The sequence below is a fragment of the Salmo salar genome, chromosome ssa09, assembly GCF_905237065.1.
Source record: "Salmo salar chromosome ssa09, Ssal_v3.1, whole genome shotgun sequence".
In the NCBI taxonomy this organism is placed as follows: Eukaryota; Metazoa; Chordata; class Actinopteri; order Salmoniformes; family Salmonidae; genus Salmo; species Salmo salar.
The window spans coordinates 123,545,798-123,572,203 of NC_059450.1; the positions used below are offsets into that span (position 1 = coordinate 123,545,798).

Sequence of the window (26,406 nt, forward strand, 5' to 3'; positions counted from 1 at the left end):
GGAAGAGCTCCACATTCACACTCCAACATTTTCATAGTGATCTATCTATCTACACACAAAATATTTAAATATGAAAATGGAGATGTACAGTGCAGCAATACAAAGGCATGGTTTGGTCATTCTTTTTAGTTAAAATTCATTTTAATATATATATATACACACATTAACTTAAATCTCTTTAACACCCAAAGTCAGTGGTCTTCAGTCTGTATTGTGGTAAACCACCTGGACAGCAGGACAGGTCAGAGCATAGTTGAGAGCCAATTCCCTTCCAGGTGGAGCCTCTGCCCTTGGGGCCAATCACAGAAGAGGAGAGAGACTCCTCCCCCTCTTCTGTAATAAATGATGAAATGCATGTTCTCCTCTTTTTCTCTGTAAAAATAGTCCTACCGATATCATGCTGCACATACCGCTTTTGGTTCCTCTTTACAAATAAAGCAACTCAAAGTAGTCGTCTCAGCTTTTCCAAATAACATTTCTGCCCTTAAACTTGTGTTAAATATACAAATACTGATATGCACAAAGCTAATTTCCGCTAAGAAAAAAATATTTACAAAATTCCAGCATAATGAATGGGAATATTTTGCAATAACTTAGTATCAGCCAGTTTGAATATACATATGCCTCAGCTGAGTCCGGGCCAGTTCATAGGTTAGATAGAGGACGAGAGGAGACCCTGTCCCTTTAACACATTTACATTTAAGTCATTTAGCATACACTCTTACCCAGAGCAACTTACAGGAGGAGAAATTAGGGTTAAGTGCCTTGCTCAAGGGCACATCGACAGATTTTTCACCGATTCAGCGACCTTTCGGTTACTGGCCCAACGCTCTTAACCGCTAGGCTTCCTGCCGCCCCTAACAACCCCTCCCTCTACACACCTTTACCTTGTTTTGATTTTTGTTGCCATGGACGGTGTCAGTTAAGTCACTTTGTTGTTATCATTGTTCTTAAAACATAATACAAAATACCAGTTTTAGAAACAGTGTTTGTCTTTTTAAAGCATCTTGTAAAACAAAACAGTGCAAGAGGTGTGAGCGGAGCACGCCAGTTGACAACACCCTAGTGGTGGAAGTTTGGGTGGAGCAGCGCTATAAGAAAGGATTTGTTGAAGAGCTTCCTGAGGGGTAGTGTCCTGAAGGGGCGCCCGCCTGGAAGGAAAAAGAGCGAGAGAGAAAAAGAGAGAGAAAAAGAGAAAAAGCGAGAGAGAAAAAGCGAGAGAAAAAGAGAGAAAAAGAGAGAAAGAGATTAAATAAACCACTAGTGAAACTAACAAGTCTGGACATTTGGTTGAAAACCACCTGATGGTCCCACTCACCAAGAAGGGGTTACTAGAGGCCCCGGGTGCAGCCATCGCCTGTCCATAGGGGGTCCCCACAGCCATCGCCTGTCCAAAGGGGGTCCCCACAGCCATCGCCTGTCCAAAGGGGGTACCCACAGCCTTGGCCTGTCCAAAGGCTGAAAACCCCACTCCTGGTGGACCAGAGAAACAGTTGAATAATCAAGGTTTAAATGAAAAGGGTACACTACACAAATTCATGCAAAGCACACATGCACCCATGCAAACACCCATACACACACCGTTGGGTTGCTGGGGATAGGCCGGAGGCTGAGGGAAGGGGGCCTGGCCAGGGAAGGGAGGTTGAAAGGTCCCACTGAAGCTGGTGGGGAGGTTGTAGGTAGCAGCGTTCCCGAATCCGGCTGGCATGCTCATGGACCCTGTGCCAAACGTGGCTGCAAGATAGGCGGGAGAGGAGAGGACACTCACAATCTACACAATATCACATCAGTTACACAGAGCTTGTGCTACACGATTACTGCTAAGTGCTAACGCAGACTACAAAACATCTGCGCACGCACACACACACACACACCACCTACCTCGTCAAGCTATAATCACACCTGACGCCAGGTTAACATTGGCACACAACCTGAACTAAAACACCTTCACCGAGCAGTTTACACTTAAACACAGAAACAAACACAGCAACAACAAAACACCTACAGAGACTAGCTCTATCCATAACATAACCAGCATTAAATTAGACAGCATCTAGCACACAGCTACAGTACTAAAGCACTCAGGGTATAAGCACTCTTAGCAAAGGCAGTGTAGAGAATCCAGGAGGTTGAAAAACAATAAGAAGCTTACAGTCAAGATGGTTGTGCAGATAAAGGATACTCTTAAATGGTTCTGGCAGTTTGATGACCTTTCAACACCCGTTTATAACCTCAGAGCTCAGCTGGAGGACATACACACTGCCAACAGCTATAGTCTGAAAAGCTACGACTGTTAGATAGGCTATTTCTCTAGGCCAGCAAGGGGCAAGATGGGGTAATCAGCGATGCCACATCACTACAGTCTGGGAGCATCAGTGAGGGCAGGGGGGGATTGGTGAGGGCAGCTGAGGCATCAGGACCCCCACACTCACAGATACAGTATAAGCAACACTGGGGTCAGGGCACACAACACATGCACAGTCGGCGAGACAGTCACAGAACACTCTGGGAAGCTCTAGGAAGCACTGCCAGAGCCAAGACACAGGGAGGCAGAGAGGAGAAGGGGAAGGAAGGAGCAAAGGAGTGCGCTGGAAGAGGAGGAGGGGACCTACCAAAGTGGGCTGGAGGGTAACCCTGCCCATGCAGAGCCCCAAACAGGCCTGTCCAGCATCACGAGAGCAATCAGACAGAGCCATTATCATCTGCACTTACACACGTACGTACACACTCTCTTTACAGAAACACTCAGTCACTAATCAGTGTCTCTCCGATTTACTCTATGTAAGACTGTTACTACTTGGACTATATCCTCATTTAGCTACAGACAATTGCTAGTGAATAACGCCGCCGTCTTGTAGCAGCCGAGCCACCGGCAATCGACTTAGAGATGAATACAATCAGCTGAGCGATGAAGTGAAGGCATCTGGTTCATAACCTCATTATGACCTCTGATGACCACGAGTCCTCTCACAGGGTTTCAGGCGGTCACAGTCATCCTCTTTAAAAGTAATCTAAGAATATGGACTTGTGAGATTTCGGTTGATTACTAGGCTATTCCTTGAATTTTGTGACAGAGGAGCTTTTACATGACAACCTGCCTCAGTTAATTTGGGAGATTTTAGCATGACTTTGTTCCGCACTACCTCAAAATGGCCACTAACCACTGATAGTTAGATCAGCTTTAGTCATAGAGATGTACGTCAGAGCTCATCTAGTATCTTTGCAATGGGGCTGCCCATGAGGCTTTGGGTGCGCCCTCTTATCTAACTCAGTGGCCACGCCCGAATACCCATACTTGCATTCTAAATAGTATGTTGATTGGGTATGAGCAAAACAAAATGTTTTAGAGTACGTGATATTTAGAACATTTTGAAAGCGTTCAATTCCGAGGACGTCATACTCATTTCGGCTTTTCATCTAGTACGAATTCGCTGCATGCTATTGAGGAAGATAATTGTCTTTTCAGACTACCACGTGATCAGACGTGATGTACGAATGGCGGGGAAGAACCCAATTACGCATTACATGACGCCTTCTCAGTATGCTGATATCCGATTGCTTACTGCATACATTTTTAGTGAACAGTATGTTCCATCTAAACAGTATGTAGTATAGTTAGTACATAGTATAGGATTTTTAGTAAATAGTAGGGAAAATGATTTCGGACACAGCCTATGGCTTTAGTTTCAAGTACATTTGGTATGCAAGACATCCGTGGCGTGTCCCCACCTGCTGCCGCCACGGCCGCTGCTCTCCCATTGCTCTGGAAGGGGTTGGTGGTGGCTGTCGCCGGGGCAACCGCTGCAGCAGCAAAAGGGTTTGTTGACAGACCTGGCAGAAGGGAAGAGGAGACATCTAACTCCTATTAGTTCGTCTCTGAGTAGCTAAGTGTCTACTTCAGCTCTGGAGAAATGGGTTGTGGTCCCATTCTAATCCACCCCATTCTCCCCGAAGTGTGCAATCATTCACTCGCCCTCATGGATTGAAAAGTAATAGACGCAAGACAGTGAGTGAAATACGAAAACTCCCTATAGCCCATGCTTACACCTACCCAATGGTTTTTAAACCCAAGAGGCGAGTGAACTAGTGTAGCGCACACTGAGAGGGAAAGGGTAGGGATGGAAACACACACATGGAGCAATGTCACTCACCTCCAAAACCCTGGGGCATGCTGGACATGCATTGCTGTGCCTGGGCTGACGAGACTCCTGTCACAGGGCCAAACATCCCCCTGAGACACAACAACGGCGTTAGAGTGACCCCGTGGACTCAGCATGACAGAGGCTGTATCCCAAGTGACAGCCTATTACACCTACATGGTCCCTAGCAGTAGTGCTAAAGGTAGTGCACTTTTAGAGAATAGGGTGCGATTTGAGGTGAGAGGGCTGAGTATCATTTTGAAAGATAGACCTACTTGTTGATAACAAGAAAGTTGATTTATATATTTACAAAGATGTCAATATGAGAGAGACAGAAAGACAGAAAGGCATAGACTAGAGGGTAATGGGAAGAGGGTGAATTCATCTGATGGTGTGTTCTCGTACCCTTGTGAAGTGCTGACGGTGTTGTAGACGCTGGTAGAGGGGGCCGACGAGCCGAACACGGTGTCCAGCTCGGCCAGCGCGGCGTAGCGGTCTGCCGCCGACGTACCCGTCAGCTGACTCTGGGGGTGACGCAGTCCTGCCGACACCCCCGGGGGGAGAGAGCCCGGAACCCCGCTCGGGACACTACCTCCTGAAAACACACAGGCTGGTTCACAACACAGGAGGCCAGGAGGGTACTGTAGAAGCTCCGTCTGTCTCCTACACCGGCAGCGAGGGCAACAACACATCATGCCCACACAAAGGAGACCTGACCCTGCTCCTCTACCAGTAGGCCTACATTGAGATAAATATCATAACAGACTCAAACTTTTCTGAGCCTTTCATCTTCAAAGTGCCATGAAGGTCTGCTGCACCGTATGCATATTAACAGTAGAATAGCCGGGACTCGACGAGTAGGCTACCAATAGCTGCCAGTCTATGTAATATCCACAATCACAAATAAATATATTCATATTTTGTTTAGGGAGGTCATAAAACAAACATGGTGCTAAGACAATTTATTTCAAAAGAACAGAATAGCGTGTTTTAAGATGTATTTATCTGTGCTATAGTAGCTGAGGCTATGGAGGCGCCATGTCAATGAAATTAACTTGTTCATTTAGCAAACATCACATGCTTATATTCCCCAGCCCTTTACAATATTTTTATTTGACCTTTATTTAACTAGGAAAGTCAGTTAAGAACAAATTCTCATTTTCAATGACAGCCTAGGAACAGTGGGTTAACTGCCTTGTTCAGGGGCAGAACGACAGATTTGTACCTTGTTAGCAGGCATGGAGCTGTGGTTATTCTAGATAAAACGTCATTTGAAAGGGAGACCATCTGTAAAACATTGTGTTGTTTGGCAAAACTAGGTTAATTAAAAACCTTGGAATATGCTCTTTCGCTCAAGGTAAAGCAATCAAAATGTCTGGCCTGTATGGACCTCTTAAGATTATTTTGAAAAGTAAGCAAGCACCAACAAATGTCAAAAAGATGCCCTCTGGTGGTCAAACTAGCATTAATGGCAACAGTGGCTGACAGTAAAATACTATGATGTCACGCAACCCAACGTGCTATACCATTCTGCAGCACCCCGCAAGCTGTGCTGTGGTATGACGCATCCTTTAAAATGAGGACCCACTGTCCCTGCTGGTTCTGAAAGGATGGGACCCGGACTTCATCTATTCTACACCATGCATGAGCTCATCGTCCCCAACCCGATAGCCATCTCACTCTACTCGACGCACCTTGAAGTCTGCCAAACAGAGTGGAGACTGGCTCGCAGCAGGGACAGGTTTACATTGCTCCGTTTTGTCAGAGCTAAAGATGGTATCTAGGTCAGCCAGTAGTGCCTCCGTCTACCGGCGGGGAAGCCAGTAGTGCCTCCGTCTACCGGCGGGGAAGCCAGTAGTGCCTCCGTCTCTGTCTACCGGCCCATTGGGCGTTCCTGCAGAGGAGGAGTTACTCTGGCTCTGGGAGGAGGAACTGAAGCATCCAAAGTCGGCACTACAGGATTTGGGGAAGTGGTCAAAATTAGCTAAATTGCTAGCGTTAACTAGGCCCCCCGAGGCCGTGCTACCTGCGAGAGATGACAGAAAGGAGTCACACAAGAGGGGCCTGGGGGTGTGTGTGTTCCTGACTGTGCAGTGTAAATCTAGGAGGCTGGATTGAACACTGTGTGCTACTGGATGCAGGCAGCATCAACAGAGCACAGCAGTGTAATCTGTCATTTACAACAGCACCGTGCTTCATCTGGCCTGAAATCAATGGAAAGGATCTGCATTATACTGTTGAGTAGTATAACAGTCAGATCTAATGGGGTCAACGGTGGCAGACTTGAAATGAGCCCAACGGCAGTCATGCTCCTTAGTCTGACTGTACCAAGAGCCACACAGTGGCTTCAAGTGTGTTTGTAGGAAGATTGGTGTCTTTCTTACCAATCGTCTTACACTGAGGGTTAGTTCAGCACAGAGACTGAGGTTAGGTCACAGTCTGAGGAAACAGCATGAGAGGTGAAGCGTCACTTCACGGGGAGTGGTTTGAGGGTAGAACCTGACTGTTGCTTTGGAAGGAGAAATCCTGTCTACTCTCCTGTCTTAACAAATGAACACACCTACAGTGAATTACTGAATCACCTACACTGTTACAAGATCTTAGTACAATACACAGGTGGAGAAATCTCTTGATTTTTTAAAATTAATAATCTCAAAATCATTCTTAAGATGATTTTCTGCAGGATAAGAGTTCCAGAGGCCGAGGTAAAAGTTGCCCACCTTTTCTTTCAATAGTTGGCTGCAGTTTAGACTGCATGACATCATGTTATTTTGCACCAATGGCCCTGTACTTCTGGATATGAACAGGTCAGCAAACAACGAAGAGCATACAACACACACACACACACTCATTAATAGGAACAACCATAGGCATTGATATGGGAAAACCCCTAGAGCCTACCAGACAGACGGAGGGGAGAAAGGTGTTAAGCTGGAGGCTGAGCCCAGGGAGAGAACTTACTGTGAGCACCTGCACCCGGGTGAGGTAGAGCAGTGCCAGCGGTGGCAAACTCACCCACACTGCGGCTGGATGAGAGGGACGTGAACGCTGGCAGCCAAAACAGGATGGGGTGGGGGGGGTGAGTACCAGAGAAACAGGGTGAAAAAAAATAAGAGAAAGAAATAAACCAAAAAAGGGGGAAAAAGTGTGAAAATCACCCAAAAGCAAAACCAAATCATAACAGAGCGAATGGAGTAATGTGAAAGCAGAAGCCAGGCAGTGTGGTGGTCAGTGTGAATGAGAGAAGGAGGAGCCTTTGAGAGAAAGGGGTGAATCTCCATAGTCTGAAGTGGTTTCCCTCTCCTTGTCTCATCTGCGCTCTGCACACATCTGATAACATAGGATAGGTGAAAGCAGATTCTTTCAGATCAGTGCGGATGATGGAAAGGAGACAAGGAGAGGACGCCACTGTAGAGTGCAGCGATGCACTCAGAGAGCAGTGCTTTCCCATCCACCACTGCGTAAAGTCAAGAGGTCATCTGCAGACAGTGTCCAGCAGAGGGCGGTGTAGTACATTCAAAACTAATTCCCTTGGGGAAACGAGCCAGTGAGTGAGTGTGTGTGCCTTGAGCAGTCAGCTAGCAAATACAGAGCCAATGAGAGTGAATTGACATTATTGCTAACTACAACACAGACAAAATGGACACAAACTCATGACAAGTAGGAGTGAACTGATGTGAGTATGTAACACAGAGACAGACACACAGAGCGACAGAAAGACAGAGCCTCTGGGAAAGGAGGAAGATTGCCTAACAGTGACCTGTGTGAAAATGTGAGTGTGTGTGAGACAGACTGGCCATGAGAGGTGAATGGAGCATGCTCTACCTGTATGTGAGGTCTGGAAGGGGGCTTGGGGTGCCGAGGGGAAAGCACCCGATGGACCCGCGCTCCCAAACGCATCAAAGTCAGCAAAGTCTGCGTTTGCGTTCTGAGCAGCTGGAGGTTTGTACGAGGGTCAGACACACATAAAATCAAAAAGGACAAACAAAACAGGACTCAATGAATTAGACGATTAATGGTCACATGACACAGGCAGCAACCCAAATGGCACTTTATTCCTTTAGGGAATAGTGTGCCATTTGGACAGAAAACGACACATTGAGAGATATGGAACTAAACTAGATGGAGCTAATGACCAACCAAAAACGGATGTGATGACAGGTTCACCTTCTCCTATAGAGCACTGCCCTGACCTAAGCTCATGTTCCCTTCTAGTGTGTGTGTGTGTGTGTGTCTGCCACTGTCTTGGTTCAATGTAAGACATATTTTAAATGAAGCACACAGTACATCCATTCTTTTCTCGCGCTCATCGTCATGGCAATTCTGAATAATACAAATAATAAATCAACCAAAGCAAAGTTGGTAGAATGAATAGAATGAGTCATTTAATAGGATCTCTATAGAATGTTTGGTTGGTAAGAGTAACAGTGTTCATTTGAATCCCCATTTTATTTCTTTGCCATGGTGATTCTATTCATGAGAATTCAATTACATTTCAATGTGATATCACCATTGAAAAGAGAAACTTCCGTAGAACGTTGAAGGCTTCAACACCCAGCAATTTCACCAGTCCATACCATGGATGGCAGAGACATCAGTATCTTCCTGCAAGAACTTCAAATTCCATCAATGGTAAGCATCAAATTATGTATTCTTCCCATGATTTGGTTCATTTCTGTTGTTCATTTGGTTTATTATGGAGTTTTTCCTCAAATTCCATGTAGATACATGGAATCGGTTTTACTGTTACTTAAGGTCAGGTCCTCCCGAGTGACTCATAGAACTGGCATTTTGAGTGTTTGTACGTCCCAGTCCCTAAACATGGCCAGCTTCTGCTACCACAACCAGCACCTGCCTGAGCAGGAGAAACAACATCTGTTCTACAATAACATGGGAGATAAAACGCAAGGTGGAGATCTATAGGAAAGAGAGGATGAAGAGATAGGGAAACTGGAAGCCATTCTGGGGGTGTTGGGAGTTGGCTGCAGAGATGGGCTTCTTGTGAATCTCTGATTTATTTTGTTTAAGTAGTAGAAAATAGGATAGGAAAGGACTGATGGATATAGAACGTTTGATAAGTGTGTAGGTTATTGTCCAATTTCTATTAAAAAAAGGAATCATATTTTAAGTACCAAATTGTGATGTGTTTTTAGAGGGCGTGCGTGTGTCTTTAAGCCTCGTGTGGGCTGACTTGGTGCAGCCTCTCTGCACCAAGGTAGAACTTTATGGCTCTTTGAGGATGAGAAAACAGCTTGACGTTGGCCTCAGTAACCAAGGAGACTGAGCGCCCATAGCCCTATGAGAATTTTAGTGTCTGGCGATGCTTTACATAGATCAGTGTGATGGACAATGAAGGGGTTAAAAACGTATCCAAAAACATGGAAATCTACCAATCCACCATCATTAACAATGGAAAAATCGAATGATTTATTATTGAAATAGCCTGGGCAACCGAGAAAAAAGATTGGTACAATTTAAGGCCATGTGGCAAACCATAATGCAGGCACTAGGGAGGGGAGTGTGAACATGCTGGTCTGGGCAGAGGAGATGTAGTCGTTGTTTGTGTGCAAGTGGTTCGTATGTGTATGTTTGTATCGTGATAAAATAAAATAAATTAAAAAAGTGAAGGTCCATACTCTTGAAATTAAGGAAATTGAAATGCCTCTAAAGTTTCTTCCACTACCATAAAACAGACTTTTGGACAGTTGAAGCAAACAAATACTCTTCAGGGAAATTGACCTTTTTATAATTCCATAAGTACGAGTGGATCATTGAGTATACGTATCATTGACCAATGAAGTCTAAGCACTAAGTAGATGTAACCACCGTGCCGAGAGTTTTTCTAACAAGGTGTAGTGACCGCTCTGGGGACCGGTGCAGCTCGTGCCACTCCTCCTTACCTGGCTGACTGTTGAAATGTGCAAAGTTGGCAAAGTTGGCTGCCGACCCTGCTGCAGTCTGCGAGTGGGGCGGAGCGGCGAAGATGTCTCCGCCCAGGTCACTGAGGAGGTCAAACTTGTTGTCGTGGAACTGCTGCTGCTGGCTCAGCTGGAGGGCCTGGGCCGCACGACTCCCCACCGGAGACTAGAGACACAACAGGGCTGTGTTCATTGGGGCATGCCGTAGCAAAATGCTTTGCAACAGAAACCAAAAATGGGCGTTTCTTATTGGACAGAAGTTGATGGAACCTCCCCGTTTCACTCCATTTCGTGCTAAATATGACCCAGTTAACTCACAGAGACAGACACTTCAACCATGCAGAAATAGTTCACCTAGATGTCCGCACTTCACACAGGCCATCTTGTCGAAAGCAACTCAAACAAATATATGTTTTGCCTACTAGAGCCAGGTGGGTTTCCTGAACACATGATCTTTCCAGGAAAAACTCCCTGGGCCCTACTTCAAGTCAGGAAAAACTCCCTGGGCCCTACTTCAAGTCAGGAAAAACTCCCTGGGCCCTACTTCAAGTCAGGAAAAACTCCCTGGGCCCTACTTCAAGTCAGGAAAAAACGTTGTACGGCCTGTTATCAGCCAGCTGAGTAACCAGTATGTGCCTTACTTGACTGGGCGTGTGCTTGTTGAGGTGCAAGGTGGGGGCCGACTCCCCCAGCAGTGTTTTGAGGGGTCGGACCTCGGGGGTGCTGCTGGTGCTGCTGGCTGACGAGCCGGAGATGGAGGCGTGGACCGAAGCCACCACTTTGGCCTGCTCCGGGGGAACAAACCTAAATCACAACAACCATGTTCAATTGGTTACAGAGCAACACAAGCTTTAATTCAAATGGACTCCTATAACCCAGCATCTCAGAGCAACTTTTCAATGATAGCACGACGGTAAATGCCGACAGCCACCCCGGTAAACGGGACTTGCCGTCAGAGTTAAAATAGTTCCAACTTTTGCCGTCGCGTTGTTTAATAGCGGATGTTGATTTGCACCGTTTGATTACTGATATCACCGTAGCAACGCATACCGTCGTTCTGGCTCGCTTTTTCCACCACCCTCTTCCTTGCTTTCTTGTTCCGCTATGCTGACTGGTATGACGGTTATGTGTAAATATTAGACTTTCCTTTTGGATTACAACTAACGCATACAGTGACCTAGTTATCATCCACCAAATACACCTGGGTTGTTACTGCTGCAAAGTGCCTTGCTACACCGTAGGACCAGAGCTCTATGGACTCTGCAGCAGCCTCTCACCATCTCTTCTTCTCGTATTTCTCCTGAAGGAACTCCTTGACTTTCTGGGGTTCCCTGAAGTCCGGTATGGAGGCAGTTCTGTCGTCGTAAAGCCCCAGCCATATCTGTTTGCATGACTAGAGAAGACAAACGAGAGAGGAGACAGACAGAGAGAGCAGAAAAACATGTTTGGTAAAAAATGAAAGGGGAATAAAAGTCACATGCAAATCAGAAGATGTGGTTCATCACCTTTACAGAGGAAAAAGACAAACATGAAAGAGAGAGAAAATCCTTCAACACCTCCAGGCCAAGACAGCAGAAGCAGAATGTAGCACATTCAGGGTCATTCCAGGGTGTCTCTTGGGAGCCCGGAAATGGAGCGATCTACAGCCAACTTGCCAAGGGATAAGAGATGTTACAGTATACATGGACACCTAGCGTTTTACAATTAGATGCAGACAAACAACCAAATACATACTGAAACAGAGACAGACGGACAGGAGGAGAGACAGGAGGAGAGGACGACCGATTAATCGAAATGGCCGATTAATTAGGGCAGATTTAAAGTTTTCATAACAATCGGAAACCGGTATTTTTGGATGGCGATTTGGCAGATTTTTTTGTTTGTTTTTAATTTATTTTTAGACCTTTAACTAGGCAAGTCAGTTAAGAACACATTCTTATTTTCAATGACGGCCTAGGAACGGTGGGTTAAATGCCTTGTTCAGGGGCAGAATGACAGATTTTTACCTTGTCAGCTCGGGGATTCAATCTTGCAACCGTACGGTTAACTAGTCCAACGCTCTAACCACCTGCTTTACATTGCACTCCACGAGGAGCCTGCCTGTTACGCGAATGCAGTAAGAAGCCAAGGTAAGTTGTTAGCTAGCATTAAACTTCTTATAAAAAAAAATCAATCAATCATAAACACTAGTTAACTACACATGGTTGATGATATTACTAGTTTATCTAGCCTGTTCTGCGTTGCATATAATCGCTTAGGTACACGTTGCTCCAACCATAAACATCAATCCCCTTCTTAAAATCAATACACAAGTATATATTTAAACCTGCATATTTAGTTAATATTGCCCGCTAACATTAATTTCTTTTAACTAGGGAAAATGTGTCACTTCTCTTGCAAACAGACTCAGGGTATATGCAGCAGTTTGGGCCGCCTGGCTCGTTGTGAACTAATTTGCCAGAATTTTACGTAATTATGACATAACATTGAAGGTTGTGCAATGTAACAGGAATATTTAGACTTAAGGATGCCACCCGTTAGATAAAATACAGAACGGTTCGTATTTCACTGACAGGAAAAACGTTTTGTTTTCGAGATGATAGTTTCCGGATTCGACCATATTAATGACCTAAGGCTCGTATTTCAGTGTGTTATTATGTTATAATTAAGTTTATGATTTGATAGAGCAGTCTGACTGAGCGATGGTAGGCAGCAGGAGGCTCGTAAGCGTTCATTCAAACAGCACTTTCGTGCGTTTGCCAGCAGCCCTTCGCAATGCATTGCGCTGTTTATGACTTCAAGCCTATCAACTCCCAAGATTAGGCTGGTGTAACCGATGTGAAATGGCTAGCTAGTTAGCCGGGTGCACGCTAATAGCGTTTCAAACGTCACTCGCTCTGAGACTTGGAGTAGTTGTTCCCCTTGCTCTACATGGGTAACGCTGCTTCGAGGGTGGCTGTTGTCGATGTGTTCCTGGTTCGAGCCCAGGTAGGAGCGAGACGGAAGCTATACTGTTACACTGGCAATACTAAAGTGCCTATAAGAACATCCAATATTCAAAGGTATATGAAATACAAATCGTATAGAGAGAAATAGTCATATAATTCCTATAATAACTACAACCTAAAACTTCCTACCTGGGAATATTGAAGACTCATGTTAAAAAGGAACCACCAGCTTTCATATGTTCTCATGTTCTGAGCAAGGAAATTAAACGTTAGCTTTTTACATGGCACATATTGCACTTTTACTTTCTTCTCCAACACTTTGTTTTTGCATTATTTAAACCAGATTGAACATGTTTCATTATTTGAGGCTAAATTGATTTTATTGATGTATTATATTAAGTTAAAATAAGTGTTCATTAAGTATTGTTGTAATTTTCATTATTACAAATAAATAAATACAAATAATGTAAAATAAAAACAAAAGTTAAAAAAAATCGTAACAATTATATATATATATAAAAAATAAAATAATAAAAATCGGCCGATTAATCGGTATCGGCTTTTTTTTGGGGTCCTCCAATAATCTGTATCGGCGTTGAAAAAAATCATAAATCGGTCGACCTCTAGAGGAGAGACAGCCGGACAGGAGGAGAGAGAGAGACAGGAGGAGAGAGAGACAGGAGGAGAGACAGGAGGAGAGACAGGAGGAGAGAGAGAGAGAGAGAAACTATTTATAAACAGAGGACAGACAGCAGCAGACAGTAAAGTCAAGGCTGAAGATAATGCATGTCCTCCAAGGCTTGTGTCGATGTTTCCAATAGGCCTAGAATATTCTTCTCACATAAAGCACCTGACATACATAGCCTGCAGAACAGCAACAAGGACAAGCACAGGCTCAATTCTGCTACCACATCTAGCAGAAGTGCATTACTCCAATTCGGAATCCTTGGCAGATTAAAGTGTGTGTGTGTGTGTGTCAGGGCCAACTAAATAAATAACCAGACACATGGAATGCATGAGTGAGCATCAGAGCACCATCTCCTGAAAGAGCTGCTCTGTGTCTGTTGTGCCGTGGCCACCCGGTCGGCACGCCACCACGCTATTCTCAGCAAACACACAAATCACACTTTACAGGATTGGGGCAATATCTCTGGAATGTCACCCAAAACCAAAAGGGGGAAAGGGTGAGGCCGGCCATATAGGATTCTGGAACACAACGTATGGAATTCCATGATCTGGGGTTAGAGTAAGTCTCAGGGCATTGAGGACAAGGAGTCAGCCAGCCAGCCCTCCTTAGACTGATAGATTAAGAGCTCCCGAGTGGCGCAGCGGTCTAAGGCACTGCATCTCAGTGCAAGAGGCATCACTACAGTCCCTGGTTCAAATCCAGGCTGTATCACATCCGACCATGATTGGGAGTCCCATAGGGCGGCGCACAATTGCCCCAGCATCGTCCGGGTCATTGTAAATAAGAACTGACTTGCCAAGTCAAATAAAGGTTAAATAACATTTTTCAAAAATAAATAAAAAGAGGTGGGGACATACGAAAGGTGGCCTAGCTTGGAGGACAATGGAAGTTGAAAAGAAACATAGGCTACTAGCTGGGTCCCAGATCTGTTTGTGTGCCTGGCCAAGAGAGCATAAACAGATGTGGGACCAGGCTTGAAAAACACTTCTTTATCATTATAAACCGATGTGTTTCTGCATTCTAGTCTCCATCGGGGTGCTAAGAACTGGAAGAGCTGGACAACAAAAACTAGCATTTCATTTTGGCCTGTTTGCTTCCCTTTGGTTCCTAGTGAATATGACCCAGGCAGACATCAGCCATTTTGACAACAGTTCTGGGATGTCTGTGGGGCCCGGTCACAATGTTTGGCCCTACCTCATTGCCGTGTTTCTGGAGGAACTCGATTTCCTGTTGCGTGAAGGTCGTCATGGAGATGGACTTCACTCTGTGGGGTGGGTTCAGCCCTCGCCTGAGGACAGGAGAGGGGGAGAGAAGAGAAGAAAGAGGGGGGAAGATGGGAAAGGGGAGGAGAAATGAAAGAACAGGAAGAGGGGAGGGGGAAACAGCAGAGAGGGAAAGAGGGGAGAGAAAGCGGGAAGTGGGTTAATTCAATTGTAAAGCATCACAGATTAAGAGCCCTCCCATTAGATAGGATCATAAGATTCAGATCCCTGTACTGACAGCTCCTCAGACTGGCGAGATTAATTAGGAACGTGCTGAGTTTTGCTGGGCTTAATACTGCAGAATTTGGGACAACAGAGACATCACTAAAGGGGGAGCGAGAGCAATTCTTCCCTTGTATAGCCTAACACGGGTACTGAAATCGGGTTGCCGTCACGACACACAAGACCGTGCTAGCTCACTGAGCTCAAACCTAAATGGTAGGCCTCGATCTAACACTAGTCTTTAAGTCTCATGCAAGGTTACTTTTCATGAAATGCTCGTTGAGCCACCTAGCTCCGTTACACTTGAAGGCAGTTAGTGTTAGCCTAGGTGTGTGTATGTATGTATGTATGCATGTAAGCGTGTGTTTGATGAAAGTGGGTGAGCTTTTAGAGTATGCGCTCGAGTCTCCTTGTTATGTGTGAGTGAGCTCGAGCCATCAGGTGGGTCTGTTTCCTGCCTCCATTTCCTGTGCACGGCTCTGCTCCTGTGTGCGTGCCATTTCAAGAGAGGGGGAATATGTCAGAGGAACAGGTGAAACTGTACCCTGTGTCACTCAGTTCACCTGAGCCTCAGCACTTGTTAGTAAGATTTGTTAACATTTGCTCTAGACCACTGGTTTTCAACCTGTGGTCCGGGGTACTGCAGGTGGGCCGCAATTTTTTGTAATGTTTCATATATATATATTTTTTTATATATTAACAGTTAGGAGTATTAATGGTATAATACAGAATTTTACATTACTTTCACAATGCAAATTGTTTATAATAATAGGCCTGTTTACATTCACTGCTAAAATGGACTAAATTTGACAGCCAAGATATTTTATGTGAAAAGAAACCTGCGAATGGTGGTCATCACACACACTTTGCCTAAACGGTCTCCATGGAGACCTAAAAGCTATAGAGAACTGGGGAGGGAGAGAGCAACACTGTAAGACTAGACTAGGGCTGTTCTTCAATTATTCACTGCTCTTGCCTTTAGCGCTCTGTTGAAATTAGGAATGAGTGCCACCCAAATGGTAGAGCAGCTCATTGTAGGACTATGGATCACCCATCCATCACCTTCCATCCATCACCTTCCATCTTCAGTTCTATACCACACTACTCAATCAACTGACTGACTGGAGCCGCATTCAGAGTGCCCTGGTCAAAAGTAGTGACACTAGACTGGGAATAGGGTGTCATTTGGTACACAGCCTGTGTATGGGGTTCAATTTCGCTACACTGCCGCAAGCATTTAGCTACACTCGCATTAACATCTGCTAACCATGTGTATGTGACCAATAACATTTTATTTGAATTACTGACCAATTACAGGGGTAGTTGTATATTCAGATCTACTATTGGGCTTTGGGGTGTATCCACTTTCTGTCACAAATAGAATGACTGACACGTCAAGGTCTCACACTGAGATTACAGTCAACCTGTGTTACACACCAGACACCAAACGAAAGATAACGGACCAAAACGGGGAGGAACTAGCTTGAACTTGAGAAAGGAACTAGCTTGAACTTGAGAAATGCTTGTTTTCCGCTGCAAAGCATTTTGCTACGGTGTGAAGTGCACTAATGAATGCGACCCAGACCGATACATGCATTCTATTCAGCCTGTTAGAAGCATCATTCCGACCGTGTTCATGCTGGCACAAGTACAGCCCACCCGACAGCGCAGTTGTGGTTACAAGTGCAGGGAACATTTGACTTTTCAACCTTCTCTCTCTAGTTAAGACTGGCCAGTTAGCCAACCATGAGGGTGAAGTGAGTGTTTGACTGTGTGTGTGTGTGTGTGTGTGTGTGTGTGTGTGTGTGTGGTCTCATGAGGAGGAAAGTAGGTCAGATACTGGGAGAGAGTTCCAAACCCCTCCAGCTCTGAAAAAGGATGGCATCAGACCGCAATTGAACAATTCGGACACTTTGTAATCACTCTGTGAGTGCGTGTATGTGGTTACAGTGAAACCCAGTTGATTTGCATACCCAGTGGTATTGTCAAACTTTCACACTATTCTCTCACTCTCACACAGTATGTGTAGAGAGAGCGGAAATACCCAGCAGGGAAGCGCCTAACATACTGACTCCTCCAGGATGAGAGAGACAGAGAGGGACAGAGAGGAACAGAGAGGAACAGAGAGCGCTGAACCCACATCCCAGCAGAGGCCATCTATGCAGCATCCTCACCAGCCAACGCCTCTGTAGTACTCAGACACACACACACTTCTTAGCCAAAGCCAATAGATGACCCTGTAGATGATAACATGGTGTCCGTCAGCACTGTTCAGCATTCATTCAATGCCTACAAGAACAACGGTCAGTCATCTTGATTCAGGTCACCATAAACTATGGTTGGGCTCTGGAGTTTTTACTAATCACATGAACTAACCAGAAAGAAATTCAAATAGGTCTGAGGTTTTCCTGGTCAAGTCACATGGTCAGAAAAGAACTATGGTCAATGTGTCACTAGAATAACGTCCTCCTGTAAGGAAACCTCTACAACAAACATTGTGTTCCTCCTGGGGAAAGCCTCTCCACCTTCATATGGAATGTGTTTACACAGTAGATTCCAACCCCACCCATTAAACAAGCCACAGGGTATAAAGTGCCCTGGCTCTGAACCCCTGACGAGTAGGCAAGCAGTTAGCTAACTGGCCTAGTTACCGCCTCAAATGAGTTAGCCTAGCTAACTGGCCTAGTTACCGACTCAAATGAGTTAGCCTAGCTAACTGGCCTAGTTAACGACTCAAATGAGTTAGCCTAGCTAACTGGCCTAGTTACCGACTCAAATGAGTTAGCCTAGCTAACTGGCCTAGTTACCGACTCAAATGAGTTAGCCTAGCTAACTGGCCTAGTTAACGACTCAAATCGATGACAAGAAGAAGAGACCAAAAACCAACTATTAATCTCAAACCAAATCAAAAGGCATTAGGATCAACAGAAGTAAAAGACTGCCACAATCAAGCAGCAGAGTCCTATGAATGAGCATTGAAATAGTGAGGGGGTCTTTATGGTAGGTTCCTGTAGAAGGGAAGGGTCAATAAAGAGCTCAAGAGGATGGGTGTGAAACTGGTCACATTTCCCTCACATTCCTCTTCAGGGTGTGGGAAGGACAGACATGCCAGCAGCACTAAGAGCTATCCTATCAAAAATACAAAACACACACATCCTTAAATTATAGGCCTAAACCAGGATCTTGTAACACTATGATTAGTCTATGTCGGTATAAGTCGCCAAGCACAAATGGGTCTCAAAGAACACAATGGGGCAGTTTCTCAGCCTACTCCTGGACTAAAATGTTTGCGCAATGTAGAGTCCCCACAGAAAGTGTTTTCCAAGAAAAAGACTAATCTGGGTCAGGGAAGTTGTCCCGCATACAGTAATTTGATGTCTCTCAGACAGTGCTAACCTCCTCTACCCTTTCTGGGAACCAAAGTGAGAGAGAAGTCAATTCGCAACTTCCTGCATTTTGTCCACTTCCTGTTTAACTACCCTGCATGCTGCTGATGTAGCGAAACAGGGCCAATGGGCCATGCCACCACTTCCCCACACTAGAATCACACCAGGCTTCCTGCATACATACAGTACCAAGAGGCAGACAGCAAAGCAGTCCTTTCCACACGTCTCTCTAGCTCATGAACATGGCAGTCGCTCAGTCCTGCCAAGAAAGATTTGCACAAGACTCAGATCCACCGCATAAGTAAAATGGATAGCCTGATCAGCAGAAAGGAGGATAGGTCAGTGAGGTCATTGTTCTGCTGGGAAACCAAATATAATCCTGCCAGTACTAAAGAAGGACCACCTAGCTACTGTGTTATTACATTGGAACAAGGTATCGACCACTAGCTAGGAAACATATGAATAACCTATCTGATATGGCTAGCCTATAGGCCTACGTTTGGTAGGTAAGTCTAGGTAGCATACACTTTACAGTTTTGGCTACCATCTTCTTTTTCACATTACACAGTCTGAGAGACAGTGTGAACTAGAGGTCGACCGATTAATCGGAATGGCCGATTAATTAGGGCCGATTTCAAGTTTTCATAACAATCGGTATTTTTGGCCATCGATTTGCCAATTTTTTTTACACCTTTATTTAACTAGGCAAGTCAGATCAAGAACACATTCTTATTTTCAATGACGGCCTAGGAACAGGGGGGATTCGGGGATTCGTTTTTGCAACCTTCCGGTTACTAGTCCAACGCTCTAACCACCTGCCTTACATTGCACTCCACGAGGAGCCTGCATGGCAGGCTGACTACCTGTTACGCGAGGGCAGCAAGAAGCCAAGGTAAGTTTCTAGCTAGCATTAAACTTCTTATAAAAAACGATCAATCTTAACATAATCACTAGTTAACTACGCATGGTTGATGATATTACTAGTTTATCTAACGTGTCCCGCGTTGCATATAATCGATGCGGTGCCTGTTAATTTCTCATCGAATCACAGCCTACTTCGACAAACGGGTGATGATTTAACAAGCGCATTTGCGAAAAAAAAAGCACTGTCATTGCACCAATGTACCTAACCATAAACATCAATGTCTTTCTTTAAAATCAATACACAAGTATTTATTTTTTAAACCTGCATATTTAGTTAATATTGCCTGCTAACATGAATTTGTGTCACTTCTCTAGCGTTCCGTGCAAGCAGTCAGGCTATATACAGCAGTTTGGGCCGCCTGGCTCATTGCGGACCGTGTGAAGTCCATTTATTCCTAACAAAGGCCGTAATTAATTTGCCAGAATTGTACATAATTATGACATAACATTGAAGGTCGTGCAATGTAACAGGAATATTTAGACTTAGGGATGCCACCCGTTAGATAAAATACGGAACGGTTCCGTATTTCACTGAAATAATAAACGTTTCGTTTTCTAAATGATAGTTTCCGGATTCGACCATATTAATGACCAAAAGACTCGTATTTGTGTGTTATGTTAAAATTAAGTCTATGATTTGATATTTGATAGAGCAGTCTGACTGAGCGATGGTAGGCAGCAGCAGGCTCGTAAGCATTCATTCAAACAGCACCTTCGTGTGTTTTGCCAGCAGCTCTTCGCAATTCTTCAAGCATTGCGCTGTTTATGACTTCAAGCCTATCAACTCCCAAGATTAGGCTGGTGTAACCGATGTGAAATGGCTAGCTAGTTAGCGGGTGCACGCTAATAGCGTTTCAAACGTCACTCGCTCTGAGACTTGGAGTAGTTGTTCCCCTTGCTCTACATGGGTAACGCTGCTTCGAGGGTGGCTGTTGTCGATGTGTTCCTGGTTCGAGCCCAGGTAGGAGCGAGGAGAGGGACGGAAGCTATACTGTTACACTGGCAATACTAAAGTGCCTATAAGAACATCCAATAGTCAAAGGTATATGAAATACAAATCGTAGAGAGAGAAATAGTCCTATAATTCCTATAATAACTACAACCTAAAACTTCCTACCCGGGAATATTGAAGACTCATGTTAAAAGGAACCACCAGCTTTCATATGTTCTCATGTTCTGAGCAAGGAAATTAAACGTTAGCTTTTTACATGGCACATATTGCACTTTTACTTTCTTCTCCAACACTGTTTTTGCATTATTTAAACCAAATTGAACATGTTTCATTATTTATTTGAGGCTAAATTGATAGTGTTTATGTATTATATTAAGTTAAAATAAGTGTTCATTCAGTATTGTTGTAATTGTCATTAGTAAAAATAAAAATCGGACGATTAATCGGCGTCGGCTTTTTTTTGGGTCTTCCAAATAATCGGTATCGGCGTTGAAAAATCATAATCATCCGACCTCTAGTGTGAACCTCTTCAGAGGAGCCTGTGTGTCTGAGCTTAGAAAATAATTCCATTATCCCACATCAAAGTTTAATACTACAGCACCACAGGGAAATTCACAGTGGAATTCCTGCAGAACCATAAAGAGATGAGAGAGAAGGGCCAAACTCTGTCCATCTGCAATGTTTCTCACACAGTGTTCTTACAGTTGAAGTGCACCCCCCCCCCCCTCCCCCTCCCCCCTTAACTGCCAGAACTAAGACATGATAAACACTGCCCACCCAGATAGCAGCACTTAGGCTAGACCTCATGATGCAAGAACACACCTAAAACTGATCCAGTGTGTGTCATAAGAGAAAAGGGTTGAGGTGCAAGAGAACAATTCTGACGGGGAAAACCCAACACGGAGACAGGGGCACCTTAAAACCAGACTGGAAAGCTGCTGAGTCGGTCTCAGTTCCCCTACCTCTTTACGGAGCTATGAAGGACTTAATAGAGAGTCAGGGAGGGACACACACACTTCACCTTTTCTGCCATTATTAAGCTAACCATTATCCGCTAATGGACCATGACAGGTTGACCTCAGTGAGGCATTGAGGGTAGGAAAGCTAAGCCCGGCGACTGGCGTCTCACTGGGCAGCATTGACGAAGTAATCAGGACATTACAATGAACAACTTATTGAATTAACAGGCAATGTGGTTGTGTTTCTTTCTAAACAAGGTTACACAAGTGTGTCCACAAAGGGCTCGGCAAACAGTGGTGGCCTGGGAGGGAGGGGGAGGAATGGCTACAGCAAACCTCATAGACAAACTGATAATGGAGAAAAATCGCTGAATGTACTGACTAGCACAACATGGGTGGTTTCAGGCCTAACTGTAAGAAAGAGTGAAAACTGAAATCCCCCAAAGACTTGTGAGGAAAGATGTTCTACAAGTGATAATGAAAAGATGAGCATAACCACATCATATAGATCTACTGAAGAATAGTATAGGCTAGCAAACCAAGGAGGGCTGGGGTCATTTTCATCTCATTTGCATGTCTGCAGGAAATCCTTCAATGGCAAAAACAAGCTTGCTGCTGTTGAAGACACCTGATGTTCTTCAAACTAGCTGCACACCAGCAAATGATTAAAGGGAAAGGGGATACCTAGTCAGTTGTACAACTGAATGCATTCAACTGAAATGTGTATTCTGCATTTAACCCAACCCCTCTGAATCAGAGAGGTGCTGGGGGCTGCCATAATCGACATACATGTCTTCAGCGCCCGGGAACTGCCTTGCTCAGGGGTAGAACGACAGAATTTTACCTTGTCACCAATGACGTTCTCTGTTTGAGATATGTAACAGGTCATTCTTTACCATGCATGCAATCACCAGGCATTGCCAGATTCTGAACAAACAAGGTCAGGTTGACATGAAATAGCTGAGGCACATAAAAATCTAGAAAATTCTCTTGTTTTTTTCTCTGCCTGTGTGGTGTTATTTTGCCCCCAGATCTTTTAAAATACATTTCCTCAACAATATTTGACATTTAATTGAGATTGCATTATTTTGTTGCGAGTAGGGATGAGGAAAAACACATCTTCAGTCTCACTAATCCTCAAATCCCAAACTATACAGATGCTTGGTTACACAACAGTACAAGCCAGAGGTACAGCATCAACCTTTCATCACAGAAATACTGTAATGTTAAATAGTTAAATGCCATTTTGCAATTGAGTTGCCCCTATGACCTGCATAGCTTGGTAGATGACACTTGTTTTAATATGGTCAACTTTGCCTGGCTTGATAGCTAGCTGAGTGGTCAAAAAAAAAAAAAAAAGAACTCTAGCTAGCCACCTGAGGAGAAAAGTAAGCAGGCTCATGTGCAGGCTGTTCTCAGACTAGACGTAACATAGTAAACCAAAATATGGGACACTGAAATGAGTATGATACGTTACCTTTGCTATGGTTACATAAGATAGAAGGTTACTTAAAGGAAATCTCCAGCAAAAAAACAATATTTTGGTATTTGTTTCACTAGTCCATTGTTGATAGTCCCCAAACATGTTTTGCATGTCAGCAATCAAGTTTTCAAGATACAAACCTTTCAAAATACAGATGGTATGATACATTTAGCACCATATGATGCAAAACGCCTCAACCAGCTGTATTTCTGTGTGGGACTATATAAACAATGGACTAATGAAACAAATACCAAAGGATGGTTTTCGGGTGGAATTTTTATTTAAGTAGACTCAGAGATATGACTTAGATGCAGGAAGTAAAAAGCCTAGTGGATCAGTTTCCGCTACAAGGGGTTGCAGGTAGCCTAGTGGTTAGAGCGTTGGGGCCAGTAACTGAAAGGTTGCTAGATCAAATCCCCGAGCTGACAAGGTAAAAATCTGTCATTCTGCCCCTGAACAAGGCAGTTAACCCACTGTTCCTAAGCTGTCAATGTAAATAAGAATGTGTTCTTAACTGACTTGCCAAGTTAAATAAAGGTTAAATAAAATATAAATAAACAACTAAGAACGTTGTTTTGGTTCCCTGGCTACCTACATTTCTTTGTGTGCGTCTACATTTTTTCAACTTAGAAGCACATGTGCTCCTTGTAAAAAAGGTCAGTGTAGAGCCCTGCATACGAAATGTAACATATACTAATTAGGTCTCCCGGATCTTCGTTTACTATGTTACATCTACTCCTGAGTCCAGGTTGCAGTGTGAAAACTACTGCAGCAGGTGACACACTTTTTAATGATACTCATCTTGTCCACCCATCTCAGTCTGGCTTCTCGCCTAGATACCTTCATATCTAGCGGTTTACAATTTAGTTAGCTAGCTAACTAAACTGGTTAACGCGTTAATTGATTTGATCCAGCTAACGTTAGCTTCTGTAGCTAACTACTGTACTGGTAAATTGCCGTTACAGTATGTGGCTAGCTAGTTAGGCTAGTAAGCTCGCTGGTGGCTAAAATATGCTAACTGTATCTGGTTATTTAGCGAACTATCATATTCTTGTACTAGATAAAGTCAGATTAACGAAATATATCTAACGTTATTTAACTAGCTATAGCCAGCACAGCAGACACCCCAACCCACAAGACAATTTCAGCTCGAAGTGGAAAGAGACGGGGAGGAATGGATTATAGCTAACTACCTAGCTAACGGTTAGCTAGCAAGTAACTAGGTAGTTAGCATCCTGAATGCGGCCTGTCAACGCGGAATGAAAAGGTCACTCATCCAATCACATTTATACTTACAGTATGCCAGAGCAGGAGGTGCAGACGAAAGACCCCACCGTCATGTTGGCATAGGTTGGGCCGCGCTGATCGCAGTCAAAGCACTTTCTGTTGGGAGGCAAACTCGTCATTTCTCTCAGCATCTTCAGGTGTTTCTCCTCCTGCTTTCTTTTCGCACTCGCCGCCATGACTGTGACAAATAGGGGAAGAAAACAAAACCAGGGAAGGATGGGGAATTGTAGGTAACGGGAAAAGCTTTTGCTGCTAAACGGGTACCTACTCTGAAAGGAAGAGTGGCTACTGTCGGCTGAACAGGAGTCGAGGCGTTGTAGTCAAGAGAGGAGAGTCACGCACTGCACGCTCCTGATTTCCATGGGTTTACCAGCGCCACCCACCGGATTGACGTTTATCATTTCATGTGGCCTAATTCCTGGCACTTTCCTTTTCACGATACCAAGAGGAAACACCCCTCTCATCTCAAACGCATCTAGATGTAAATCTATTATTAGTCTATCATTAATTGTAACAAGAATTAGAGGAATATAATAGTTAGAATAGAACAGCGTTCCCAACTGGCGGCCCTCGTGCCGAATTTAGCACGGGGGTGGTTTTATTTTGCTCCGTAAGTCTTCTGAGCAGAAAATAATAGTACATATATTTTTTTCATTTACATTGTTGAACATGAAAGACTGTAAAAACTGGAAATCAGCTCCAAGTGATTTTAATTTAAGAAATCTGTTCCCAAGTATTCCCACGCATAATAGAGACCCGTGACCATATACATATGTAAGCAAGGTTTGAAGTGATTGTTTTAGTCAAACATATCTCTTTGGGCGTCTTGCGGTCAATTTGCAGTCTTCAAATTATTTGTAATTATGTTCCAGCCCCTGGACCATCCGCTCAACAAAAGAATCGGCGGCTGAATCTAGTTGATTATCCCTGGAATAGAAGATGTCAGATATGTGTAGAAGATTTGTAGATGTCAGAGATGTGCAGAAGATTTGTATGCCACCTACTGTACCTTAGGCGATGATGTGTTATAGATTTCAATTATCATAAATTGCTTATTTATTAGTGATGGAACACAATTTGAGAATGCTATTCTCACTGGTTTTCTTATTGTTCAGAAAAAAACAGCACATAATGTTGGGGTACATACAGTGTGATGGGCTACTGCATTGACAGTAAATGAAAAGGCTGTTGTGCTTGCATGCCCCATGTGTGACTGTGCTTCACAATCATGGCTCCTACTGTGTAAAAACAAGCGTTGTTTCCTGGAACTCTAAGGGTGACTCGGTCCCACTGAGTAGCCTACATCTGAGAGAAGATCTGTTTTGACAACTTACCTTGGAGGACACTGGCTTAACATAGGTCAAGAGTACTGGGCCTGTACTCATAAAGCATCTCACAATAGGAGTGCTGATCTAGGATCAGGTTGCCCCTCTTATTCATTATGATTCAAAAGGCAAAACCTATCCTACATTGAGATGCTTTTTGAATACGGGTCAAAAAACATCAGTCTATCAATACAAATGTATCAGCGCAGAAAAATAAGTGCAGAATGCAATGTCAATTTTAAGACAAAATACAAATGGACATGAGAAGGAGGATGCAACCCTTTCTACCCTGCTCTGTGATCCTAGTGATTAATATAGTAAGATGTAGGCCTATTAGGGCTGGCCTACACTTTCTGCCTGCAGACATTCTCCCCCTAAAGGCAAAATGACAGCTTCAATAAAGAATTGATGAGAAAGAATGCAGCTAGGCCCACGGGTTCTGCTGCCAATGCTGAGGGACCAGGGAGGGAGGATAACACAGTTGGCATGAAGTGGACCAGATGGAGAGTGAAACAAGTGCATATTTCACACCCAGATATAACATCACTGTTCAGCCATGCTAAGTTTTGCCTGCAATCACTACAGATAAAATACTTAATTTGAAACAAAGATGAATTACAGAATCCAAATACTCTCTGTAAAAGTAATTTGATGTAAAAGACAAATTACCCAGTTCAGGTCTATAGCAATTATCCAGTTGTTCCCATACTGTGCAAATAAATGCACAAAAGTGCTAAAACGGGTGTCTATACTGGCGTCACTTTTTAAAGTAAAATACAGCTTTAATAAACCAGGCCAGACACTCAAGCCGAGTTCTCACCCCAAGTTCTGCCGATTCGTTGCCGTGGCATTTGCAGAGGATAAAGGAAGGAGCCACATCTCCCACTATGGATGTCAGAGACATTGTCCTGGC

The 26,406-nt window shown here is 44.1% G+C and overlaps 1 protein-coding gene across 6 annotated transcripts; it reads right to left on the bottom strand.

Moving 5' to 3' along the window:
- Positions 1 to 122: 122 nt before the first annotated feature.
- Positions 123 to 24,571, bottom strand: LOC106612568 (arf-GAP domain and FG repeat-containing protein 1). 6 transcript variants are annotated; one of them, XM_014213839.2, is made up of 14 exons: positions 24,437 to 24,571; positions 24,178 to 24,346; positions 14,888 to 14,981; positions 11,335 to 11,450; positions 10,699 to 10,861; positions 10,040 to 10,223; positions 7,965 to 8,075; positions 7,101 to 7,187; positions 4,545 to 4,734; positions 4,152 to 4,231; positions 3,730 to 3,855; positions 1,582 to 1,734; positions 1,319 to 1,473; positions 123 to 1,151 (listed from the first exon to the last, which is right to left on the bottom strand). In XM_014213839.2, exons 2-14 carry the CDS (start codon positions 24,342 to 24,344, stop codon positions 1,092 to 1,094), a joined length of 1,686 nt encoding a protein of 561 aa, XP_014069314.1. In that variant the 5' UTR covers positions 24,345 to 24,346; positions 24,437 to 24,571; the 3' UTR covers positions 123 to 1,091. The 6 variants fall into 6 exon arrangements, with proteins under 6 accessions (XP_014069314.1, XP_014069316.1, XP_014069313.1 ...); XM_014213841.2 differs by having other exon boundaries at positions 7,155 to 7,187; positions 24,178 to 24,556; XM_014213838.2 differs by having other exon boundaries at positions 24,178 to 24,556.
- Between the last annotated feature and the right edge of the window lie 1,835 nt (positions 24,572 to 26,406).